The sequence below is a fragment of the Cyprinodon tularosa genome, unplaced genomic scaffold (genome assembly GCF_016077235.1).
Source record: "Cyprinodon tularosa strain WSP-4 unplaced genomic scaffold, ASM1607723v1 ctg100, whole genome shotgun sequence".
Classification (NCBI taxonomy): domain Eukaryota; kingdom Metazoa; phylum Chordata; class Actinopteri; order Cyprinodontiformes; family Cyprinodontidae; genus Cyprinodon; species Cyprinodon tularosa.
In genome coordinates this window covers 183,782-201,016 of record NW_024037783.1, presented here as the reverse complement: position 1 = coordinate 201,016, position 17,235 = coordinate 183,782, and the positions used below count along the sequence as shown (strand labels likewise).

General features: G+C 36.7%; 3 protein-coding genes across 3 annotated transcripts; 1 reads left to right on the top strand and 2 right to left on the bottom strand.

Annotated features, from left to right (window-relative positions):
- Positions 1 to 535: 535 nt before the first annotated feature.
- On the bottom strand, positions 536 to 4,212 carry LOC119799063 (high choriolytic enzyme 1-like). Its single transcript, XM_038308801.1, has 9 exons — positions 3,953 to 4,212; positions 3,752 to 3,782; positions 3,631 to 3,681; positions 3,245 to 3,382; positions 3,046 to 3,166; positions 1,614 to 1,792; positions 1,436 to 1,517; positions 1,132 to 1,256; positions 536 to 1,057 (listed from the first exon to the last, which is right to left on the bottom strand). Coding segments are annotated over exons 1-9 (783 nt in total). The 5' UTR covers positions 4,007 to 4,212; the 3' UTR covers positions 536 to 1,055.
- Positions 4,213 to 6,618: 2,406 nt separating this feature from the next.
- LOC119775569 lies at positions 6,619 to 13,635 on the top strand. The gene is made up of 5 exons (XM_038273626.1): positions 6,619 to 6,717; positions 9,493 to 10,173; positions 10,595 to 10,843; positions 11,588 to 11,707; positions 12,499 to 13,635. Exons 1-5 carry the CDS (start codon positions 6,640 to 6,642, stop codon positions 12,973 to 12,975), a joined length of 1,605 nt encoding a protein of 534 aa, XP_038129554.1. The 5' UTR covers positions 6,619 to 6,639; the 3' UTR covers positions 12,976 to 13,635.
- An 845-nt stretch (positions 13,636 to 14,480) lies between these two features.
- Positions 14,481 to 15,818, bottom strand: LOC119775483. Its single transcript, XM_038273508.1, has 2 exons — positions 14,970 to 15,818; positions 14,481 to 14,807 (listed from the first exon to the last, which is right to left on the bottom strand). Exons 1-2 carry the CDS (start codon positions 15,810 to 15,812, stop codon positions 14,481 to 14,483), a joined length of 1,170 nt encoding a protein of 389 aa, XP_038129436.1. The 5' UTR covers positions 15,813 to 15,818.
- Positions 15,819 to 17,235: the final 1,417 nt, after the last annotated feature.

The following is a 17,235-nucleotide window of genomic DNA, read 5'->3' as shown; positions in this document are numbered from 1 at the left end:
TATATATAAATGGATATTTATATATATAGTATTGCACTAGGTGTGAGGTATAGAGAACCAGGTTATTGCACAGCATATCAAATCTCCTCCATCTTCCTCCCATAGTCCCTCTTTGCCACCCTGATCCTCAATTTGATCTCCTGCTGAACTCTAAGCTGCTCCTCTCTGTCCGCTGAGTTGAAAACCTTCTTCTTCTGGTTCAGGAGGACTTTCAGTTTAGGGGTCACCCAGGGGGGTTTACCCTGGTTGTAAGGAATCCTGGGGAAATAATTATCCTGGTCTTCCCATTTATAAAGATCATTCTGAAAAAACTGCACTACACCTTCAGTCAAGTGGGTGGCAGCAATAAGCCATGGCAATGGAATAGTGGCTATTGTACATGTACAAAGTTTATAAATAGTTAAAGAATTAATCTAGGTTTTGCGTGGTTCTGTCAGAACTGACAGTAGGTTAAAGTCTAGCCAGTATAATTCAAAGAAAGACAAGATAAAAAAGTCCCAAACGGCATGGGTTATATAATGCATATTTTTTTTGTTTTTATTTGTAATATACAAAATAAATGATCAACAGGAGTGAAAATAGAAGAATTATTTAAAGCTATTGCCAAAGAATATTTTTATGTTCTCATCGTAAGACATACAGTAATTGATTAGCTCTTTTGCATGCTTTATTTTATTACACATCAGAAAAGCATTTTTTTTCTTTCACTACATTTTCTTTCTTAACATGAAATTTTAAAATCCTTTTAAAATTGAGTATTATATTTTCATAGGCATATTGTAATATAAATGTCTTTTACAAAAACATTCTGTTTAATCACTACTTTTATTTTGATTAAAAAAAAAAGTATGAATAATGGAGTAGGCTTTAGATAGGTGCATCAGAAGAACTAATCAATATGAAAGCATTAGTTAAGCAAAGAATGAGAATTATTTTTAAGCTGACATCGACCTTAAGGCAAGAATTAATGTATTTATGTGCATCTCTGTGAAACATAAGAGGGAAAGTTCTGCCATCTCTGATCAATGGGATCTTGTCCACTTCAATGCAGGGAATTCTGTTAAACAAAAACAAAAAAAAATTATTTGGTACGTTAGTTACTGACAGTATAGTTGTCAACAGGATACTCACAGCATTCATAAAGTCTTTTGATACGAAGGATGTCATTGGCACTCATTTCCTTGGCGGTTCCAAACTTAAGGTTAGGATTGCACTTGGCAACGATGGTTAGTTTTCCATTTTTGGAGAAGGCATCACTTAAAAATGCAGTCAGTTATTACTGATAATTTTACAATCTGTTTACAGTAATTGACCATTTTGCATTCACAAAAGTTTCTTAAGTCATTTGAGCAAATGTTGAATAAATACAACTTCATCAACAGAAAATAAAAATAATTTATCTTCATGCAAAACCATAAATTGTAATAAAACTTACTTCCTGTACTCCATGACGGAGTTAAAGTCATAAGGTGTTCCCAAGTTGTTTGTCTCTATCTTTTCGAAAGCAAATTTCTTATCTACCAAAAATCCAGAACAGATGAGGATGATATAAATCTGAAAGGATCACTTTCACATAAAAATATGTGTCAATTTACAGCCGTCAGCAAACTAACCAGGTAAAATGTTCTCAAAGAGGATTCGGACGTAGGTGTCTCTGTCGGAGCGAACTTGCTCATGATTGAAACCAAGAGCATGAATAACCTCATGCTGCACAACACTTTGGTGCAAGCAGCCTCCTTTGTTAAGAGAAATGTACTGTCCTCCATCCTGGCGCCCCACATAGGACCAACAGCTAAAAGATAAAAAGACAAAACATTTGTTTTTTGTTGTAAAGGGTAAAGGACACAACAGCAACCAGTCTGCCAAGGAGATAATATGAAGAGTAAATATGGAAGGTTTTTGATGCCAAAGAGACAGTATGTCAATGTATTCTAACTTACTGTGACAAACAGCCAACATTTTCTAAGCTTCAGATCGGGGAGCCTGTTCTTTTATTCCACAATAAAAAGTTTGTTCAGTCAACTATAGAATATTTCATTAATCATTGACTTGCATACCTACTAAGTAACTAACTAAAGAGTAGTCTAATTACATAATTATATAGCATTTGTCTTTACAAATCATTAGCAGGTCATTAGTTATATAGGATAACTGTTAGGTTTAATGAACATAGACAATTATTCATTAAATATTTTTATTTCAATCTAATCAGCCAATATTATGGATGCCATCACTTAGATGTGCAAAAGTCAGAGGTGTCAAATAATGACGTACAAATACTTCGTTAGTACACTTTTTAGGAATCTATAATTTATTCCATTACTTATTTTTCTTCCTACTTCTGACTTCTACTCATTACATTTTCAAACAAGTATCTGTACTTTCTATTCCTTACATTTTTTAATACAAACTTACTCGTTACTCTTGGCTTCGGTTTAATATTTATAAATATTTATCTCACGTCATTTGCGCCATCCAATGCAGATCATTGGGGCCATCCACATCTAGTGAAAACTGGTGTAATTGGATGAGTCATATAACGTAAACACAAATTGGTTAGCTATTTGTAAAATTCGTGCTGACGCCAAAGGAAATCATCAGAAACAAGCAGGTGTTCCACTAACTGCAAACGCGAATTTTCTATGCCATGCTACAATGTTGGAAACAGAAAGAGATGTCGAAATGTCTGAAAGGTCGGACACAGGCCAGAGCATATCAGGAGATGGAGACCAACAAGACCTCCCTCATCCTCGGCCCTATCTCAAAGAATTTTTGAGCTTTTGATTCATATAGTGGCATCTGGCTGTTTTTTTTAAAGGTTACTTTATACTTTTATACTTTAAGTAGTTTTTGGAGCACATACTTAACTTTTACTTGAGTAAAGAGGTCAAGTTGATACTTTTTAAAGTTTTTTTTAAACTGCAGTATCTATACTTCTACTTAAGTAAAAAATGTATGTACTTTTGACACCACTGGCAATAAAGTTAATTGTGACATGATTAAATAGTTTATGCGTATTCTGTTGTCTTAGCTGTGTGTTCCTACCCATCTTTATTTTCAATGTAGATGAAATCTCGATCACCACACTTCCAGGGGACAAAGCGAATGCAGGTAGATACATTGAAGCTCTGCAGTCCTCTGATGATGATGTTGCGCTCTTTCTGAGCTACAGAGAGGTTAGTTAAAACCTAATCATGTCTAAACAGGTTTCTTATAAGTAAAATGTAAAATCAGAGATCCTTACAGTAACTTTCAGAGATGAAATAGGGCACGTAAACATAGGATCCTGATTTTGGCCACTTGCACCCTTTAGCAGTGCAAGGGTCTGCATTCCTGCTTAAAGTTTTTGGTTTTGCAATGTCATCATACAGCACAGCTGTTTCTGTAACACAGAAAAAGGCAATACATTTCTTAAAAGGTAGTATGCGTGATTCATTTTGATGATCACATTTTTAAATAGTTTTTAATAATTTTATATATACATTTTTTCGCTGCAACTTGTAAAGTTATAGCTATAAACGTAAAACTTTGCAGAGTTTATGTGTAGTCAGAAAAATGTTTTTCAAACCAAACATTTCTTCATGTTACATAAGCATAAGTTTATACTTGGAGGCAGGTTAATGACCTTACCAAAGTCAGCTTTAGGTCTTGGGGGAGTTTTAGAATCACCCACTGACTCATCTGGATAAAACAGAAAGAATCGATCAGATATAAAGATCTTTCCATCAAATGGCTCTTATACGTTACTCACCAATGTTATATTCGTTGTCAATTGGCACACTCTGCAACACAAACAGGAACAAAGTTTCAACTTAAAAGATGCTCTCATTTATATATTTTTCAATTGCAGGTTTTAATGATAATCTGACACATTGCTCTTCATTTGTATATAGTAAGGTCTGTGAAGCCAATCTGAATTGGAAAATGTTCAGCTCTGCAGACTGAAACTCACCACAGAAACATCAGCTATTGCCAGGAAGAGCAGGAGGAAAACCACAGCACTCATGGTGATGGCTCTCTTAAAGCAAAACCTTAATAGTGAAAGACAAACACTTAGTAGTATTTGAATTTACCACAACATTTGCTGTGCAAGCAGAAGTCTTAAACTTGACACAGGTCTCCTGCTTTTAAGAAGCTCACTCAAATCCCAGGCAGACCTTTTTTGATCATTGAGTCTGCAGTTTTGTATTTGATAGGCTTAGCTGAAAAAATGAAATACCAGTTACACAGAACTATTTTGAGGAACTCTACAAAACCAAAATTACATAAGACCAAAATGCATCTGGGCCAGTTGTTCAAGTTTAAAATTTGTGTCTTCATCTGAGCTAAGAAAATATATGTATTTGCATTTGTTTCACTCAATTTTTAAACATTTCTTTAGCAGTAGTCACAAAGTTTCCACAGACAGTGTTAACACACTCCACACACCACACACATCTAATTGTATCAAATCATCCTACCCCACTAAGAAGTGGAAGTCCTATGATTTAGTGATGAATTTCCCTCTGTCGCCCTTTTATTAATATGAGCTTTTACCTCTGTCAGAAAGGTCTAAAATGTGTCTATCCTTAACTCACTGAATAATGCGAATGTAAATCTTTAAAAAAATGTTTTATGACTTTTCTGAGACTGTTGATTTTTACATTTTCTCAGTTAAACTGCTTGTCTGACATCATCAGACATGCTCAGAGCAGTCCGCAAAATATGATTAAACCAAGTTTTTCTGCATGTTAGTTGTTTCTTTCTTTAGGACACGCACTACATACAATAATGTTAATGCAAAAGCAAAACATAAAACCCAAAAAGACTAGATTTATGTTTATATCCAAAGCCGAAAAAGTTAGCTCCCGGAAGAAGCCTATGATCCCATTTTCTGTACGAGTGATTACACAGAAAGGATTTTAAGGCATTTATCTTCTCAGGGAATACATTATCAACCTTTATCACATTATAATTTACTGAGCTTACTATTTTTGGGGAGAGAAAAATGTAATTTAGATCTTTTTTACAAAATAAAATCGAGGGCGACCCAGATGTATATCTGGTTGTGCATGCGCAAATGGACTAATGGTATGGATCATGCTTCTGGGACAGATCAGGGAGTGCCAGCAAAAGCCTGCTCATAAGGCTGAAGATGTGCAGGGTTTTTTTTATAAAACAAAATTTTGACATAATTATTTGTCAGAAGTCATTGATTTTTGCCTATTGAACCTGAAGTTGTTTGGAACCCTCTGGGAAACATTTGATGGTGTCGGTAAAGAAACCTCTGGAGTTCAAGCCCTAGAAGCTTCTTAAGTTTGGATCAGACATTTTTGTGTCATTGATTCAGAATGTTGAAGATCTCAAGCAACTGCATTAAGGAAAACACCTGTTGTGATTACATGACAATTAGCTGTATTCTGTCTTTGCAAATTTATTAAAAATCTACATGGATGTCACCATATTTGTCTACCTACCATTTATGGAGTGCACAACTGCTCATCTGTATTTAATTGTATTAGTTGTAGTCACTTATTTTCAGATGATTAGTTTTGACACTATAGTTCATGGAGCTGTATGTTATGGTTCATGATGTTTGAATACATAAATCAAAGGATATGCATCAATTATTCAGTTTTTATTTGTTGGAACTGACACTTTCAAATTCCTTCCTGAAAAACATAAAAAGCTTGAAAACTTTCTTTTTTTGACCTGAATTTATTACCACTCAAACTGATCCAAGCTGAGCATAACATACACATAGGTTTTTAAAATCTTCTGGTAAAAAGCAAAGTCATGGAAAGTGTATACTTATAAAACTGTTAGAAATGTAAGGGTTTCATTGTCTTTACCAATTGTGCTAAATTATCTAAAACATCATTTGACCACATGTTATTCAAGATAAACTTTGTTTCTCAAACATAAAATCCATTCCCGACTGTGATACTATTTTTCCTATTGTTTATGGTTTTCGGTCATATGTTTTTCCATCTCCTTTGTAAACATACATACAAAAAATTCACTTAAAGGTCTACAAAGAACAAACTTAAGGTGTTATCTAAATAATAATCACTTGATTATGTGAACAGGATTAAGGAAAACTAGGCAGGGTTTTTACTTTCTTCAGCTATGATACCATAATTTGGAATGTCCTATTTTGACATTTTAAAGTTGATATGTTATTCAATAACTACGGAGCCCCTAAAGGGACTTGGAGGAAAAAAAAGATCTCGCAAACGTTTTGCGAGATCTCGCAAACGTATTGCGAGATCTCGCAAAGTAAAACAGATGTCCTGATCCACACTCCTTGCTGGTTAGTGGCGGTATTGCACCACATAGTTGTTTGCCAACCGCCATTAAATAGAAGAAGAAGAAGAAGTAAACAGACACAAAACAATGGAGGCGCAAACAGATCATCAATCGGAGAAGTTTATTCATTTCTATTTTAGTATTGGCCTGACATATGAAGACATTAAATCCACACTCGGCTGCAGACATGGATTTGACATTAGTGAGAGACATTTGAAAAGATTAAAAAAAGGTTTTCTACGTCGGCAAACCGGAAATTGAACATACGGGGGCGAACCGGAAGTAAACCAGACACACAACAGCGGAGGCGCAAAGCGAAAAGGATAAAACGCCCATGTGTCAGCTACAACCATGGAGGACGATTTGGAGAGGTTCTTAATTTCTAGAGAAGTCCCAAAAGACGACATTACACGAATGAAGAGAGACAAGGTCAGTAAACAATCCATTAAATAACCTGACGTAAATTTAGCAACAAGGCATTCGTGACGAAAGTAGAGTGAATAGCTTCGTGAATAGCATGCTATCGTTAGCTAATATTGGTATTATTCGTAGAATTGTAGAAATGCATAATTGTTTCGTGCAATTATAGTGAATGCATACTTGATAGCCTAATAACAATGTTAACATGATATCATGAAACTTGAGTAGAGGATAGTGATGGGTTGATGAGGCGTCATGAAACGTTTCGACACATTACCAAACTGTATTGATACTGTGTCGATACTGTGTCACTGAATACTGACACCTGCTGGACATTAAAAATCCCTACAGGCAACCTAGTTGACAGAGTTAACTGACACTGATTTGATGACCTATTATATTCACTAATATGATGCAATTCATTGTATGATGCATTGTATTATTATTAAAACATATTTGATATTTTAGACACAGTCAATGAATAATGAGAACCTGCATCATAATTTAATAATCTCTAATCTGTATTTATTTGTCTATCCTCATCCCCCAATACATCTTCCTACACCTTATTTAATTGATTTTATTTTTCTATTGTATATACTGTGTCTAAACATCCTCTATTTTCTTGTATGTGCAATTTTTCCTGCTACTGGAAATACAATTTCCCGAAGGGAGTAATCCCAAGGGATTAATAAAGTCAAGTCTAAGTCTAGGTCTAAGTAAACATGTAGTAAATGAAGATGCTTGTTCACTGGTATTTTTTTTTTTTTTTTTTTACAAATTTTTATTAAAAAAAATAAGTTTTGAAATTCAGTCTGTTGCGCTTTTTTGATATTAGTTCTCCAGCTGTGGAAAACACCCGCTCACACGGCACAGATGAAGCTGGAGTGCACAACAATTTTAAGGCCAGGCGGAAGAGGTTTGGATAAACCGTCCTTTAGTTTTTCCAATATACAAGAGGATCCTGGGACCTCGCAATATTGCCCTCTGCCATGTATCTCTGCACCTCAAGGATGGCATCTGCTGTGGCACTTTTGGTCTGCTCCCCACTTCGAGATCAAAATGTTCCCAAAGGTCATCTTAAAAAAAAAAATAGTATTTTAGTACATGAATCAAGTGGAAACTCTGAGAGGAACAGGATGAAACAAGGACATTAAAACAAATACCTTATTTTCCGAAATGACATCAAAGTGGTCCCACACGGGACAAACCTTTCTTTTTGCTTGAGGAAGCTCCATAATTTTTGATGAATTTTATATTCGCAAAACACGCAAGATTGTTTTGGCAGATGCGCATCCTTATAAAGGCTTGTCAATCAGTTCGAAACATCGGTCACGTGACCGATACAGGAACTGTTTCGGTCACGTGACTTTTCCGTAGCGATACGCACGTCGACACAGGTTTCGCTCTATGAGACAGACACATGCGCCGACGCATCGGTGTTGCCCGACCCATCACTAGTAGAGGATAAAACTGGTAACTTTGAACTCCCTGGCTGGTCGAGCATACTGTTGACTGTCAAGTCTGGTTGATTTTTATTTCCGAAAACCTGTATCGTCATTACCAGCTTGTTAACGTTCCTTGCCAGTGATTTATCATAGTATAAAATTTGTGAAATTAATAGAGCCGACATGTTTTCAGGCACGGGTGGTTTAAAGAGCAAAGCTTGTCCTGGTGAGCTTTATTTACAGTGTAATGTCGCTTCATGCTTGCTCAGTATGCGGGATTGCTGCAAAGCCATGGACAATGCAGACGACTCTCCCTGTGGTTTTACGCTTCTTCAGGAGGGAAAGCTGCTTATCAAGACTTTGATTCAATCAACTGGTTCCCTTTATATAGGAAATTTATATTATAACCAATCTGTATAATCTGATTGAATTTGACTTTGTAAAGTGCCTTAAGATGACATGTTTTAATGAATTGGCACTATATAAATTAAATTTAATCGAATTGAATTTATTTAGCAAAGTACACCTTGCAAGCAGTTGGAATCCTTTCCAATCTGCATTTCTTGACTATTTTATCAAGCATCAGAGTAAAACTATAAAATAAATAACAACTAACAACTATATAAAGGTCTGTGACACTTTTTTTTTTTACTTTATTAGGATGACTACCTTTCTGAAACATACATTAATTAATGTAGAGTACATTTCAAATAAATTTGAATAATTGATATTCAAGTCAGCAAATTAAATATTTATTTTAAATGATTAACCATAAGGATAAATTGATTAAATGCATTCATTCATAAATGGGTTGTGTATGCAAATTCATAGATAAATCTATACCTGTCTATAAGATACTTGGTTATAGGTGGAATTTTAGTTATATAGCTTAACTCACACAGGGTCAGGTTTTCGCTTTTTTCAGGTTGAGATAACCTGGACGCACAATGTTTTTGTGCCATGAAATGGAGAACGTCAACCACAGATGTTTTTAATTTTTCCATGCTGAATCAAGGAATCCTCATCTTCCAAATTAAATGGCGCATTAATTGCAGTGATTAATGAAATTATTTAATGCACAAAAGTTGACTTGTGTCAGAACGAATGCTAACACAGTATATTTTATAGGGCTTTTAAAACTTTTTCTAGAACAATCTGCAACTACACTGAATAAGTTAATACATGGGAATACATAAATGGCATGTAATTTGCACTAAACTAGATTTCTGATTGTCTTGATGCATCTTAATAAGCAAAGTATAAAAAAAATTTCAGATTCATCAAAATAGATACAATGCACTGTACTGACACTAGTGTTTCTCTCTTCTGTTTGCAGGTTGACAAAGCAGTGTTGTGCATCATGAGTGATGAGCAAATGTCGAAATACATAAACACATATGGTGATAGAGTAGCTGTGCTATCTTTCTGTGAACAAACACAGTGCCAAAGCATCAGTAAAGACACTCTTTTAGAGAGATTGAAATATAAAATAGGGGCACGCAAAATGAAATCAAAGACAAGAGGATCACCGAGTGGAACCCCAGACGAACTCCAAAATACCATGGCCAGAGAAAGAAATAGGGCAGGAGAGAAGGCTTCAAGAAAGGTTGAAATTGGATGGCTTCATTTTGGCATTAATGGATACAGTCAAGTACGGACCAACAGTGGTGGAGGCACGAGACATTCTACAATGGCAAAAACAGCTACTGTTGCTCAGATCATGGAATTAGGAAAAGAACTATTTTTTCCTGATGGGCAGTCCACAAAAGGGCGAGCTGAAGACTTCACGTTTGACATCTGCGATTTTAAAAGGAACAAGATTCCCTTTAATCACACTGTTGGCCAAATGTATGAACAAACTAAACTAAAACTTCTCAGATTTTACATCTGTACTAAAGAGGGAGCTCCAAAAGATCACTCATCTGAGGAAAATGGTCAGTTTGAAGATGGATCTCAGTCAGTCATCACAGATCTGCAGGATAGTTCATATTCAACTGATAGTGACGGAAGCGCCCAGGTATATGCACATATATTTGTAATAAATAATATAACGATACTGACATGGACAGATGTTAAGGGGACAAGAGTCACTAATAAAGTTAGTGACTCTTGTCCCTAACTTTATTACAATTGTCCATCTATATATACAGTGAGGTAAGTATTGTAGTTGTTGGATGATGTGTTTAAGTTTTGAGGAACGTGCGTTCACCTCCATTGTGTTTACTGAGCTGCTTCATGGTTCAAAAAACGTCAGGTGCTGCTGAATGAAGGGAATAGTCATATTCATATGACTAAGTATTATTACATAGGTCAATTTGTCAGTATGTTCAACCACCCCTTTAATAGATTTTGTGTTTTAACATGTATTGTTACACAGCATTTATTTTTTTGATTACTACTGAAGAAATTAAAGCACTGTGTCTTTGATTTGTTTTCAGATGCAACAAAGATCAAAAAGGTTAAGGAAAATATCTGAGGATGAGACAGCACAAAGTCCAGGTCCATCACATCCCTTTCAGTCAACCCCAACAGACATAAAAAATAGCAGCATTGACGGAAGAGAAAACACGAGTGACGTCACTTTACCGGAACCGGGCCCCTTGTTTGACGAGGCAGATACACTTGTGTGGAATTCGGACGATGATGTGGTGGTTATCAATTTAAAACATGTTGAGGATGACACACAGGTAATATTTTGTTTACAATTTCTTAATAAAGATATAAATTTTGGGGTTGCACAGTGGGTAGCGCTGTTGCCTTGCAGCAAGAAGGTTCTGGGCTCAAATCCAATCCTGGGTCTTTCTGCATGGAGTTTGCATTTTCTCCCTGTGCATGCATGGGTTGTCTCCGGGTACTCTGGCTTCCTCCCACAGTCCATAAACATGACTGTTAACTGGCTCCTCTAAATTGTCCTTAGGTGTGAGTGTGTGCGTGAATGGTTGTTTGTCCTGTGTCTATGTGTTGCCCTGCGACAGACTGGCGACCTGTCCAGGGTGAACCCCCCGCCTCTCACCCAGTGAATGCTGGAGATAGAGCCCAGCGACCCCATGAAGGATTTAGCGGGTCAGAAAATGGTTGGATGGATGGATGTTTTGAATTTTAATATCACATGTTTGATGGGGTATTAAAAACAAATACAAATTTTTATCTTTAATGAAATTGGGAGTCAGTTAAGTCCTTTCGTCTAATTACTGGAATTGTGCAGCAATTTTATCTTTGACTTATAACTTTATTGTACTGTTATGTCTCTAATATGTAAAATATTTTCATTTTTATCCTAAAACCTAAGTGGACTTCTTAACATTGTCTGGAGTGTTCCTGATGTTGACTGGAAGTTATGCTCATGTACAAAAGTAATTATGAAAAACTTTTTTGAAAATAAATCTGATTTTAGGGTTGATGTATCTGCTGTCTTTTATTGTATTCTTCAGAGGACAGAGTTGGGTGGTGCTCCTACACAGGTGATAGAGCTTCTACTCCCTTCAGGTGATGGCCTGCTTAACCTGGATGAGCAGCAGTCCATACACGAGGAAGCAGTGCAAGCTGCCCAGGTAAGACACACCACTTCAAGCAAATTGATGTCATCAGTGTTAACTATTATTGTGGTAGGAGATCACAAATTTTGAACAGAAACCAGTGTGAGAAGGGGTGCAGTTTGTAACATGGTCTCATAAAAAGATGCTTGAGATGAAGGCCCCAGGGGGCTGAGGGTGCTACAGAACCCCCTAGTGGGGAGAAATAAAAATTGTCGGTGAAAAAGAAATCAGAGAAATAAATAAAATAAATTAATATCTTCCAATATATCTCCCAATATCTTCTAATGTTTGATGCATTCTCACTTTAATTACAAATGTGATATAAATCCAATAAAGCATTTTTTGAAGAAATAGGCTGTAGTTTTAAGCTTTGTTAGAACCCAAATTTTGCTGCTTTGGGATATTAAAGGAATTCTTATCTTAGGGTGTTTTTTCTCACCTCGATCTTTAGGTCAATCTAAATTTAGATTGACTTAAATATGGTCCAGTTTGACACAGTATGATAGCACAATCGCACTCTAATGCTTAATAAACTAGTGCCGCCTGAAGAGATGGTCTCAGTTTAGCTCTAGCCGAACTCTGGTGCGCTCTAGTTGACGTCTGAAAACACCATACTCTGGTGTGACTCCACTGCCAGGTATCTTCACATGAATAACATTGTTTTTACATTATGACATCTTAGGCGCATAGATAACCTAGTTGGTAATCAGTAACCTTGTAACAAACATGCCAAAATTTAGGATACTTTGGCCTCTGCTTTATTCTTTGACAATTCTGATTTTTAATTGTGTGTTTTGTTCTTCTAGCTGGACAGTGGGCTAAATTTCAATTTGCCCTCTCATTCAAGCAGCCACATGCCAACAGACAGCAACCCAGGAAGTCCCCAGACCACACGGCGTGCTTCAGTTTGCAGGATAAAGGTTGTTGATGATCTTTTGCCTGTATTTACTGACAGCAGCATCATGAATATGACTTTAAAGATGGACTTTGTCAACGAAAAAGCTATTGATGATGCCGGAGTGTCTAGGGAGGTGTACACAGCCTTCTGGGAGCAATTTCTTGAACAGTGTGAAGGAGAAACAGAGCGAGTTCCAAGGCTTAGGCCAGATTTTTCTGAGGCTGAATGGCAAGCAGTTGGACGGATTTGGGTTAAAGGATTTGTAGATCATGGTGTTATGCCAGTAAAGCTATCAATGGCTTTTATGTTAGCATGCATCAATGGAATTGACCATGTTAACAGACATCCTGATGTCATCATTTCTCAACTACCTCCCTCCCATTGAGAGATCAGCTGTTGAGAAGGCTCTTCAGGGAACACTGGATGAAAGTGATCAAGAGGACTTGCTTGACCTTTTCACACGGATGGGTTCCCATTTCCTACCTCCAGAGAACAACATGAAGCCTGCCATAGAACTAATGGCACACAAAGCAATTCTCCAAGAGCCCAAATTTATTGTCGATTGCCTCTCCACACCCATGTCACTTGTGAGGTTTAAACTACCAGATAAGGAAAGTGTGTTGAGTGTTTATGAGTTAAAGAAGCCTACGGGCAAAAGAGTAATGCAATTGCTTGAAACTAATAAGGTGGTGCTGTCTCAAAGAGAACAAACAACCTTAAACCATCTCCAACGTTAGGTGAAAAATGCTGATCAAGCAAAAGCTGAGAAAATCCTACGCTTCTGCACAGGTTCCTCAGTTATGTGTTGAGAAGATTATGGTTAGCTTTAATGCTGAAACTGGCCTCAACAGAAGGCCTGTTGCTCATACCTGTGGAGCTACAATTGATGTGCCATGTACATACAGTTCTTACCCAGAATTTCGGACAGAGTTTGACAATATCCTGTCCAGCAATTACTTAGAAATGGACATCATTTAAATGTGGGACCAGGTTTAACTAGGCCAAGAAGTAACTGGCCTCATGGTATGGTTGATAATCATTTATGTATTTATGATTGGCATTTAAACATCTGATGCACTGACATCATGATAAGCAGTCTCATTTCCTTTTCAGCATGCACTTTATTTGTTTTACTGGTGCAATAATACACCATTTTTTAACAGATTTTATATTTTAAATTATACTTTGAAAATGACTGCAGCTTTCTGTTTCATTATTTTAAATCTAACCCAGTTTCTATGCTGGACTTCTTTTTTTAAAAGCATATAAGGGTGATATTCTGTTATTTACATAATTGTTAATCACTGGTAGAATTAGTGATTGTTCCTTTTGAAGTCATGCCAGTTAGTTGCTTATTCAGAAGCAGTTTAAAACTCAATACTAAGATACCTATCCAGTGTTCCTGTTTACAAAATGTATAAGCTGAGTTTGTCTGTGTAATATGCCCTTCTGAATTATTACAATGTTTCCATCATATTGCTCTAATGTACTACTGTAACTTCATGCTATCACATGTATTTTTTTATGTGAGTGCATTTGCCCAAGAAGTGACCTTGAAAGTTTGTATAATTTTTTTTATTGACAAACTAGTCAGATTTGGCAAAGTTTACATTACCTCAGGGTTTCAAATGTATGTAAATGTTTTAGATACAGAAAAATTAAAAAATAATTCTGCTACACTAACATTAAAATGTGTGGCTTCATTCACAGATACTGTATCTTCACTATTAATTTGTCACTGCACACAGGCTGATACTGATGGTTATTTACATCTAAGACATAGAAAACATTTTGTGAAATGTTAACAAAAAATAATTTAAATGAATAATCAGCTATTAAAATGGTTTGGGATTAATTGTTCCCCTACAGGGCATTTTAAATATTCCTGACTTAAATAGCTGAAGTGATGGCCTCTCTTAGGTGCCTGTACAGGTTCACAGCCTGAAATGGATCTCTTGGTAGAGTCAGATGTGACTCCGACATTAAGATGTTGCATAGTCCATACACATCTGGATCACATGGTATCAGCTGCCGAAAAACACATTCGTCTTTGCACAACTGAATATGTTCATCTTCAACAAGGGATAGAAAGTCTCTGGTCCCATAGAGTTGAGGCAAGGCATACATCACATTCGGTCTACCACTGGGGACACTGATGTTTTTCGATGGTCTGATGGTGTGTGCATTCCAAACTTGGACAGTGTCCTCCAGTTCATCCTGTTAAAAATACACAAAATACATTTAGGAGGAACTGTACATACATGTAAACTTAAAATAGTTCAAAAACGTATCCAAAATTGGCCTTTCTTTCTCTCCTCTCCCCTGCTCCCTCCAGCTTTCTCTCTCCTCAGTCTCACACACATTTACGTCAAAACTCACCTGGATCAGTCCCATGCAACAAAACTGAAGGATAGCCTTGTCCAGAAACCCGCCGTCAAAATATCCAGTGTCTCTGATGTCTGCAAACAAGGATATCCAGAACTCCACGCACTGGTTTCGCAGAAAACCCCACCAACACTCGATCCTCTGATTGGCGGTGCTTGCTCCCTCCAGGTAGCTATCAGCAGTGCCGTCTGGATGAAACGGGACGAGGAACCGCTGAAAGCCTCTAACATGGCCGTTTTCAGTCCCTAAGTCGCCTCTCACAATCCTAGGGCAGCCCCCTAAACGTTGGACTGCATCAACGTAATAACCCCCAATCAACTTGGGGTCACTACTCGTGGTATAGACATTAAGCCAGATGATTTTTCTCAAAAAACGGTCAATGCTTCCGTTGATACAAAAGCCATATGGCTTCAGCTTGTCATAGCTGTCCATGTGCCAAATGAAGTTAGGCCCTCTCGAAAAGTAGCTCCGTCGTCTTAGGCGTCTTGCTTGCCTTAAAGAAACTCCTCTAGGATCTAGCTCCTTCAGCACCAACCTCACATCCTCCTTCTTAACGAGTAGTCCATGCTCTCTGCACTTTGCGTACATCCACCGGTACCCATGAAGCTGACCAGAGAACTGTAGCTCGTTACTGATGAATTCCACCAGGACCGCAAGATCACTGTATTCTTTACGACGAGAAAGTCCCCTCGCCCTGAGTAATCTTTTCAAATGTCTCTCACTAATGTCGAATCCATGTCTACATCCAAGTACGGATTTGATGTCTTTATATGTCAGGCCAATACTAAAATAGAAATGAATAAACTTCTCCCATGGATGATCTGTTTGCGCCTCCATTGTTTTGTGTCTTCTTCTTCTTCTTCTTCTTCTTCTTCTTCTTCTTCTTCTTCTTCTTCTTCTTCTTCTTCTTCTTCTTCTTCTTCTTCTTCTTCTTCTTCTTCTTCTTCTTCTTCTTCTTCTTCTTCTTCTTCTTCTTCTTCTTCTTCTTCTTCTTCTTCTTCTTCTTCTTCTTCTTCTTCTTCTTCTTCTTCTTCTTCTTCTTCTTCTTCTTCTTCTTCTTCTTCTTCTTCTTCTTCTTCTTCTTCTTCTTCTTCTTCTTCTTCTTCTTCTTCTTCTTCTTCTTCTTCTTCTTCTTCTTCTTCTTCTTCTTCTTCTTCTTCTTCTTCTTCTTCTTCTTCTTTTTCTTTTTCTTTTTCTTTTTCTTTTTCTTTTTCTTTTTCTTTTTCTTTTTCTTTTTTTTCTTCTTTTTCTTCTTTTTCTTCTTTTTCTTCTTTTTCTTCTTTTTCTTCTTTTTCTTCTTTTTCTTCTTCTTTTTCTTCTTTTTCTTTTTAATGGCGGTTGGCAAACAACTATGTGGTGCAATACCGCCACTAACCAGCAAGGAGTGTGGATCAGGACATCTGTTTTACTTTGCGAGATCTCGCAAACGTTTTTTTTTTCCTCCATGTCCCTTTAGGGGCTCCGTAATACGGATAACTGACTAAAAGAATACAGAAATTTTTAAAAGCAAATTTATTATATTGTTACACAAAAAATTGCAAGCAGTTTCCTTAACCTATTTTTTTTTTTGTCATTTCATACCAAATAATCAGCCTTCTCTAGTATAATTGTATATTCCTAAATCCAAAAGCAAAAGAAAAACATAAGCAAAATAACTGAGGTTATTACAGAAGCCTGCTATTTCTGTCTATATATTATAAACTACATGCAATCCTGATCCAACAAAAGGTTTTCAAAAAACAGACAAAATGTGATTTTGGTCATTTTAACTTATTACTTTAAAGAAAATTCCAATATAATTTCAGATGGATATTTTTCAGGGGCTCTAGAACATATTTTTGTGTTAGCTCAGATTTGGTGTTTAGAGTGATGCTTATGGTCAGTTGTAGTATCTAGAGCCAGCCCTCTTTAAACCATGGAGTTCTAATTGAGTTAAAAACAACAACAAACATACAAACATAAAATATAACTTTCTATGTATGTTTTCAATTTTGGGTGTATACATAGAGTATTCATAACGAGTCCAGATAATATGTCAAACAACAGTATAACGCACGGCAGCGTAATGCGCATGATATGTCACAAGCCAGTGTCCTAAAGGGGGACAGCAATGCGGCCGGAGGCGCCTGGCCTGCATAAAAAGCACAAAAAGATTTCTCCAAACTCCGCAGTTGTGGTAGCCGCTGTTTACAGCCCACCAAAAGAAAAAGAAAGAAGGAAGGTTTGCAGCCGCAGCAGATTCAGCGTCTTCTTGGTCATA

What these genes read in the sequence shown, in the direction of transcription:
- LOC119799063 (XM_038308801.1), bottom strand. Translation starts at nt 4,006, where the DNA reads ATGAGTGCTGTGGTTTTCCTCCTGCTCTTCCTGGCAATAGCTGATGTT. An exon ending in AAGACCTAAAGCTGACTTTG is followed by an intron (nt 3,383 to 3,630) that starts GTAAGGTCATTA and finishes TCTGTGTTACAG; the next exon opens with AAACAGCTGTGCTGTATGAT. An exon ending in TTTCATCTCTGAAAGTTACT is followed by an intron (nt 3,167 to 3,244) that starts GTAAGGATCTCT and finishes ACCTCTCTGTAG; the next exon opens with CTCAGAAAGAGCGCAACATC.
- LOC119775483 (XM_038273508.1), bottom strand. Translation starts at nt 15,812, where the DNA reads ATGGAGGCGCAAACAGATCATCCATGGGAGAAGTTTATTCATTTCTAT. An exon ending in GTTGCATGGGACTGATCCAG is followed by an intron (nt 14,808 to 14,969) that starts GTGAGTTTTGAC and finishes TATTTTTAACAG; the next exon opens with GATGAACTGGAGGACACTGT.
- LOC119775569 (XM_038273626.1), top strand. Translation starts at nt 6,640, where the DNA reads ATGGAGGACGATTTGGAGAGGTTCTTAATTTCTAGAGAAGTCCCAAAA. An exon ending in CACGAATGAAGAGAGACAAG is followed by an intron (nt 6,718 to 9,492) that starts GTCAGTAAACAA and finishes TTCTGTTTGCAG; the next exon opens with GTTGACAAAGCAGTGTTGTG. An exon ending in ATGTTGAGGATGACACACAG is followed by an intron (nt 10,844 to 11,587) that starts GTAATATTTTGT and finishes TGTATTCTTCAG; the next exon opens with AGGACAGAGTTGGGTGGTGC.